Here is an 8,274-nt window from a genome sequence, read left to right as displayed (position 1 = left end):
CCTCTCGCTGAGGTGCTCCCAAAGGATGCAGAAGCTCTCACGTCAGCAAGCTCCTTGAAATGCAGTTAATTTTGAGAGCGTGGCTGCCACCTAGAAGAGTCAATAGGAGCACAGCAAGGGCCAGCTGCAGAGCTGCTGGAGGCCTGCAGCCTGGCATGACTCCTCTGGGAGAGGCGGCCGCTGTGTGACCACCCCCAACCCCAGTGCACGGCCCACAGGCGCCCAGCGGTGGGGGCCAGGGCTTGGACTCTGGCTCTGCCACTTGCTCCAAACAGGTCCTCTGTGCCTCTGTTGACTTATTTGCAAAAACAAATGACCTCGCAGGGTTATTGTGAGGTTTAATTAAAAATTAATATAATTACTTGGGACAGTCGCTGAGCATAGTGTGAATATTCACTAAATGCTACTTACTAGCAGCATTAAGAGCAGTGACCTTTAGGGGGAACTTTGGAGAAAGACTAGGGCTAATTAAGGTCTGTCCTTGGTTCTGTAAGAGCAGCAACGGTCCCCATGACATTCATTCATAGCCCCATCTTTCTTTTTTCTTTTTTGGTGGCTGGCTGGTGTAGGGATCCAAACCCTTGACCTTGGTGTTACAACACCTCACTCTAACCACCTGAGCCAATGACCCCATCTTTATTTTAGCCATGACCCCATCTTTCAATCCTCCCACTGAAATCGTTCTTGGAATCTGTTTTCAGCCCTCCCACCGCACACCCCTGCTAGAAGGAAATGTTCAACACCCGCGTCATTCCCTGCGGCCGAGGAAGTTAGAGACTGACTGCACATTTTTTAGTACAAGTGGTTTATTTCTCTTCCAGGTGAGGGTGTATGCGTATCAAGCAGAGGTATGCCCACCTGGTTCCTTCAGAAATCCCCCCCAGGAGTTTTAGTTTAGCTTACATGCATTAAAAACAAGTCTTTGTGTTACGATGATGAAACGTTATGAAGCAACACGCTGACATAGCAGAGTCCCCATCAAAGGTGTGTTCATAGTGTACGGTACGTACAGGTTACTGTAGGTGAGACACGGTGAGTCCCTGCTGCCCTGTGGCCCCATTCTGTTGTGGAGGCCTGGCTGGGAGCTGAGAACCACTCTGCTGTCAGTATTTTGATGACAAGGTGGCTCTTCCAAAACAAAGACAGAGAGCCCTTGTCCCAAGCCAGGTCGCCCCACACCCCTGTGTGGTGTGCAAAGCCGTGGAAGCTTCAGTGTTGTGCATTCTGCGTTTGCAGGAGGTTGGAAGCACCAAAGACCCTAACCCTGGATCCTCGGGGGGGCAGGATAGTGGGTCATTATTTCCTCCTGGCCAACGAGCTCCTTCTTGCTTAGTAAGTCAGGGGCCTGGGACACTGGGGTGGGGACAGGTGGCGTGAGAGATAGGGAAGAGGCCTGTCCTCACATCAGGACACAAGTGTAACACTTTGTTAAAACCTTTTATGACAGATTTGCCTGAAGACAAAGGGAGGGGACAGTTGACTTGGGCACTCAACTATTCCCCTAGAACAAGGGACCGTTCTCTGTTCCCTCTCAGCTTCTGTTCTTACCTCCCTCCCTCAGTGGGATGAATCCAGATCCCCATCAAGCAGCAGCTGGGGACAGGGTGGCTCACTGATCTTTATTTTATTTAAAAAATCCGTTCCTCCCCCTCTCCTCCAGATCCATAAAGAACTGGCCAGTGCCAGTGAAATCTGAGGAACAGTGTAGTGGTATAAAAACCAGGGGTACGGAAAGAGCCCCAAATCTACTGTAAAAACTGGATGTGCTATGAGTTTCAATTCTTTGGATAATCGAAATGTGTACAACTAGAAAAAGAGTTAAAGTCGCTTTCCAAGCATCTGTTCATACCTGAGACCGTCCCTAGCTGCAGCTGACAAACTTGCAGCACTGGTGCTGGAATGGAGGTGGCAGCTCTCACCCACATTCCCACCTCGGGGCACCAGGCTTTGGTCCCCCAGCCCTGGTGCCATCAGCCTCCTGCTGTGGAGCTCTCTGAACACCTCCCCTCTGTCTGGGCCTGGGAACGCTGATTTGGACTGTTCAGGTCTCATCAGGGACATCACCTCCTTAAAAGCATCTCCTGATCAGCCCTTGCTACTATTACCTGCAGGGAATTGGAGGGGAGAGGTGACTCAGAGAGTGGTCACCCAGGCTTTTGGCCATGTTAACAAGAGGCACAGTCCTGGTAGTGGGACCCGAGAGAACCTATAGGACGGTGTAGGGGTGAGCCGAACCAGGCATCCAGTTTGAGGATGGCTCCCGGGGGCATTTCTGGTGTAGAGAGCAGGGCAGAAAGGGGCAGAGGCTGGCCCAGACTGGGGGTCTTCTGTCCACCTGGGGCTTTGGTTGGGAGTCTCAGCCACTCTTCCTCTGCAGCAGCAAGAGCCTGCCAGTGTCCCAGATGCCTTTGGTTTCTACTAAAGAATGCAGCTCGTATTTGCATTAATTAAAAACCAAAATGGAACAAGGAGGTAAGAACCCCTGAAAGTCTGTTAGGCTGGAAACTCACTCCCATACTGCCTCAGGTGCTCATCCGCCACGGTCAGGTAGGTGGCCCGCATGCTGGGAGAGTACTGTGGGGAGAGGGGAGGGGACAGTCAGAGCAGGGCAAACCAGACATCGTACAAGCAAACGTTCCGGGAACTTCTCAGTGAGTGAGAACCAGGCCAGCCACAGTAGCCAGGTACCAAGTTTTAATCACAAGGCATTGCAGGGGCTGGGTGATACCGAGCAGCTTGGACAGGCTTCGAGTCTCTTGATGCCTCCAGCTTGCATCCCTCAGGACATCTGGCACCCAGCCTCAAATGGGAAATGCACACAGAGACCAGCCATTCAACTGCCACATCCAGCGCATGCCACCAGCACCCAGCCCGTCACTTCACATCAGGGACAGCGACAGGGTGCACCAGTGCACGTACGACCAGCAAGCAACAATTGGGCTGAGGGGCAGGCCCACGGACTCAGACAGCCTGGTCCATCCCACCTGTGCATCTTACTCACCCTGTGGCCTTGGCTGAGGTTCTCCAACCTCTCCTAGCCTCAGTTTCCCCACCTGCGAAATGGATCTAAGAGCACTAAGCTCTTACCTTGAAAGGATGAAATGATATAAAGTGGGCAAGACTCCTAACAGCGTTTCTCAAACTTGGCTGCACATCGGAAACACCTGGGGAGCTTAAAAAAAATCCTGATGCCCAGGCCACACTCACTGGTGTACTTTTTTTATTGAGGTAAAATGCACATAATGTAAAATTAAGCATTTTAAAGTGCTACTAGTGTTTTTTAGAGCTCTTCAGGCAATTACAACATGCAGCCAAGGTGGAGAGACAGCGACCTAGCACCAAGTAAGTTTGCTCCACAGATCTCAGTAACTCCTCCTCAAAGCACAGACAGGGCTTCTCACACATCCTGTGCCCGCAAACCACCTCCGGATCTTGTCCAGAGGTCCTGAGATTCTGCATTTCTTTTCTTTTCTTTTGGAGGCTGGCAGGTACTGGAATCTGAACCTTTGACTTTGGTGCTATAATACCATGCTCTAACCAACTGAGTAACCGGCCAGCCCAGATTCTGCATTTCTAACAAGCTGCCAGATGCTGCTGGTCTGCTGACTGTGAGTAGCAAAGCCAGCAAGAGTTGGAGCTCCTAAAGAAAAAAATCTGGACTGTCTCCTGGCCCCAGGGAAGTTTCAGGCATCCAGGCCATTCACATCAGAGAGAGAAGTGAATGCTTCCACCTCGGGTCGGGTGGGAGAGGAAGGGAGCATGAGACCCTTAAACCCTATGGGTTTCAACCAGGGGTGGTTTTGCCTCCCAGGCAAAACAATGTCTGGAGACATTCTGGTTGTCACACTGGGGGTGAGCGGTGGGATGTGACTGGCATCTAGTGGGTAGAGGCCAGGAATGCTGCTTGAGAGCCTACAGTGCACAGTCCTGCAACACAGGATTCTGCCCGTCAACAGCGCCGAGATCGGGGACACCTGCCTCTCAGCCCTGGTTCTCCACATGCGGTTTCCAGACCAGCAAGCGGCAGCTGCTTTACCAGGGAACAGGTCAGAAACGCAGATCCCAGGGCCCCACCCTAGACTTTCTGAACCAGAAACAGGGTTGGCCCAGCAGTTTTAACAAGTCTGTTAGGTGATTCTGAAGCACACACAAGAACGAGGCTCTCCTCCTTAAAGCAGTATTTCCCAAACTTGCTGCATGATAAGTCTGTTAAACTTAGAACCTCTCAGGTTCCTTCCCTGGGAGATTGTCTTTCCGTGAATCTGGAGAGAATTGTCAGTGCTGGTATTTTTAAACAGTTGCTCCCGGTCACTTTTGTTCATCAAGTCTAGGAAACAGGGCTGGCCGGTTAGCTCAGGGTCCAGGGTCTGATCCCTGTACCAGCCAGCCACCAAAACCACAAAACAAAACAAAGTCTAGGAAACAGTGCCTGGAAGGATAGGAGGGATTTCGTGAAGGCAGAGCTGGGGGAAGACACATTTCCAGCCAAGTGAACAGGCTGTACATTCCAGATCCCCTTGCTTGATATCAAGTGATATCCTGACAGTCCCAGAGAGGGAGCTCAGCAGAGGGAGGGAGTCACCCACACCTCACACTGAGTGCTGATGAGTGTTTAGAGCAGGCACCAGCAGGGTGGGGAGCAGCCAGCCAGGTTGTCTTTATTGGGGCAAAGGCCAAAAGCCTCCGTGCTGTGGTTTCTTTGCTCAAGAGCATCAACAGATGTCTCTTCATGCCCTTTGCCTGGGCAGGGGGCAGGGGGCAGGGGGACTTCCCTGGGGCAGGATGAGCTGGGCAGGCGAGGCAGTCAACTTGCTAAAGTAATGAGGGTTTCTGGGCAGGTCTTAATTCTAGGGAGGGAGGTTTACTCTGTCCTTGAGCCTTGCAAATAAGGTCAGCTCTTGATTATCTCTGCTAATGGCAGGGGGAGCGGCCTGATTTCAAAACAGAAGGTAATCTGAAGTCATTTTTATGCAGCATCACAATGCACTGAGTAATTCTTTTTTCCCAGCCCCAAATTTCCCCTAATTATGTTTTGCTTAGATTAACATTAAAGTCAATCTGCATTCCTGGGGCCACCGCAGCTGGGGGAGGAAGAGGGATCTCAGGAGGCTCCTGGTTAGTGAGAGAAGCCAGGGTGGGATTTAAAAGGTGCTAACTCTGAATACTGGCTTCAACTAGCCCGCTCTCCCTCCCCGAGGATCCCAGGAAGAAAGAACAAAATTAGGCTGGGTCTTGGGCTGTTTGTAAAGGTGCTTAAAAGAACAGCAGGTGAGGTGCTCTTGGCAAAAACACCAAGGTGGGGTCATAGGAGGGAGAGACTTTCTAGTGGGTAGAGGCCAGGGATGCTGCTACCATCCTGTGACACACAGGACAGCCCCTGTAACCTATGGACATCTGGGGCTGGACTGCTTTTTGTTATGGGGGCCATCCTGTGCATCATAGGGTGTTTAGCAGCGCCCCTGGCCTCTACCCATTAGATACCACTAGACCACCCCCAAGGTGTGTCCAAAAATGTCTCCAGGCATTGCTCAATTTCCCCTGGGAGCAAAACTACCCCTGGGTGAGGTCCACCGGTCTAATGTGTGCCTCGAATGCTACCTATTCCATAGAACTTTCTCCAGTCCCCCAGCATGGAAGTTCCTTCTGGTCCCAAAGCACCTGATGGCACTTTTTACAGGCAGCTTTCTCGAGCACCCTCTCCACTAAATTAGATGCTTCTTGAAGACAGGAACTAGGTCCCGGTTTCTCTTTCCCTGGGCCCAGCACTATGATTCTCATCGAGAGCTCCGTGTTTGGGAAGCTGCCTCCCTGGACACCTGTGGGTGTACGTGGCTTCCTTGGTTCTCACTGGTTCCAGGTATGTGGGTCTCCAGTGCTTCTATTTCACCCTTGGACGTCCCCTTCCAATCTATTTGGATGGGGCAGGTGGAATGCCCCGTCTAGCTGAGTGAAGGCAGACACCTGGCTCAAGAACTTGTCTGCCCACCCCTCTCACAGACTTCTACCCTTGTCTTTGACTTCCCTTGCCCTTTCTTATAAATGCCACACTTCTGTAGAGAAGCTGGGGTGACAGCGTTAGTGACGATGTAAAAAAAAATAACCGGCTCACTGTCTTATAGCACTTACTGTGTGCGGCACATATATGCTTTTACAACAGTCAATACCTCTGATGCTCAGACCACCTATGAGGTATGTGCTACTTTTACCGTCCCTGTCCTATAGATGGGGAAATGGAGGCATCCACAGGCAAAGTGCTTGTCCAAGGTCACAGGAGCCATGACCAGTGAGCTGGGATCTGAAACTGGGCATATGGCATTGAAGTCTGTGTCCATGAACCTCCATGATCACTGTCTCCATTTGGAACTCTTTGTCTCAGCCAATATTCCTGTGAACTTCAGATACTTCTCGGAATAAGCCAGGATGGACTTTTCTTTTTCTCTTGCCCACCCCTCCTACCTTGGGCTCCTGCCCTGATGCTGCCCCTCAGATGCCCTGCCTGGAGGTGGGGGTGGGGACGCAGGAGGCACAGACCCCACTCGGGTACACTCCTAGGGACGTTGGGAGGTGACTGGGGCTGGGAAGGCTGTGTCTGGTCTCAGACCTCCCAGACATGCCCCCGTAGCCCACCAACCTTCAATCCAGGCCAAGGGTTAAGAGTAAACACACATCTAAAAAGAAAAAAACTCCCTTGATTTTCCATGGTGCAAAAAGGGAAAGAGACCTTTCTCTCTTCTTGGAGCCTTTTCTTTAGAAAACTTATTGTAAATTATTTCTCTGTCCTTTTAAGGGCTAAATAAGGATCTTCTAGTCTTACAGTGTAGGGACAGGTTCTTAAGGGTCTAGGAACTTTCTCTCCCAGATATGTAACATCAGGGAAGGTAGCATCCACCCCCTTCTCAGTGACAGTTCAACTTAGGCACCTGGCTAAGTCCCTGATTGGCGTGGGAATATGAAAAGTTTTGTTTTCCTCTGGATAAAGGCAATTAGCTAACAGGGATGGCCACCCCAATTACCCACCAGCAGACTTAGGATGGACGAGTGTGACAAACTCTGCCACACCTGCTATCAGGTCCTCTTGCTTGAGGATAGGCACGTGGGGGGTACCTGCCTGGCTGTATGGAAGGGGAAGGTTTTTCTGTCTTTGCGATCTCTTCGGCCCGTGGTACACATGGCAGTCTGGTTTGATGCTTAATTAATAACAACAGTTCCATTCTTTTCTACCTTTGTGGAGAGCATTCACTGGGGTGGCAGGAGGTTTTATCTTTAACTACTTCCTCAACAAGGGCCAGAGAAGTGACTTTGCCACAAAAGCCAGGATTACCGTGGGCGGAGGGGAGCCTCTTCCGATGAGTGGCACGTTCTCGTAGCGCGGGTTCCCACCAAAGAGCATGGCTTGGTTCCTGCAGGTGAGAGGACAGCTCAGGAGGTGACGGGCTCAGGGGGTGTGCGCAGATTTCTACAGGTGGGCCCTGTGGGTGTGCTATGGGAGTGGGGGTGGGGAGCGGGGTGGAAATGGACCACAGATGGAGTTAAGGGAGTGTGGGCAGGAAGATAACTGGAAGAGCAACCCAGGAGGTCTGGGGACAAGCAGCAGATGGGACACCAGGAGCAGCGCAGCTTCTCAGGCCTGGGATTGCCCGTGGACTGCGGCAAAAGGCCGCTGCCTGCCATCTGTAGTGGGTCCTTCCACCAGCACACGGGTGTGAAGGATGATGGGGTGCTTCCCGGGGGCCTTCCTGCCAGGCATCCTGGGGCTGTTGTGGGGACCGCAGTTGGCCTCTGATGCCTTCCCTCTGCCACCTGGCTCTGTGGACCCAAACGTGCTATCCACAAACCCAGCTCCCCTCTAGGGCCAGGAGGGGCCGTGCTGCCCCAGCTGGGAGTGCTGGGGGAACCCGGGGAGCCCCGCCGTACATGTACTCGGAGACGGGGGCGTTGGAGATGGTCTGGGCGGGGGGCTGCAGACTGGTCTGACTGCCCAGGCCACTGCTGTAGCTGCAGAAGCTATGAAGCTGCCCCCTCGGGGGGTTGTGTGCCGCAATGCGTCGGGCTTGGGGGTTAAAGGGGTCATCATCGTCAATGTCGTCATAGTCTCTGTCCCTAGAACGACACATAGAATTCAGCCAGCTGTGAGGATGAGGGAGTCTTGAGGCAGCTGCGGCCTGTTCTGCTTTGCAATCCTTCCTCCCAGGCCTCTCAGATTCCTCTAAAACACAATCCTTAGCTCCATCTCACACAGATCACTCTGCCCCACTCCCAACTTCATGTCCACCT

General features: G+C 52.2%; 1 protein-coding gene across 2 annotated transcripts in view; it reads right to left on the bottom strand.

The window, feature by feature from the left end:
• Positions 1–1,534: 1,534 nt before the first annotated feature.
• Positions 1,535–8,274, bottom strand: part of TTYH2 (tweety family member 2) — a 39,304-nt gene continuing 32,564 nt past the window's right edge. For both annotated transcript variants that reach the window (XM_063081167.1, XM_063081168.1), the window contains 3 exons: positions 7,915–8,100; positions 7,322–7,400; positions 1,535–2,574 (listed from right to left, as the gene is read on the bottom strand). In XM_063081167.1, the coding sequence (XP_062937237.1) occupies positions 2,494–2,574; positions 7,322–7,400; positions 7,915–8,100 (346 nt within the window). In that variant the 3' untranslated portion in view covers positions 1,535–2,493. The remainder of the gene's footprint in view (positions 2,575–7,321; positions 7,401–7,914; positions 8,101–8,274) is intronic.

The sequence above is a fragment of the Cynocephalus volans genome, chromosome 16, assembly GCF_027409185.1.
Source record: "Cynocephalus volans isolate mCynVol1 chromosome 16, mCynVol1.pri, whole genome shotgun sequence".
In the NCBI taxonomy this organism is placed as follows: Eukaryota; Metazoa; Chordata; class Mammalia; order Dermoptera; family Cynocephalidae; genus Cynocephalus; species Cynocephalus volans.
Note: the sequence above shows the minus strand (reverse complement) of the source record. Positions and strands in the feature narration are given on the sequence as shown.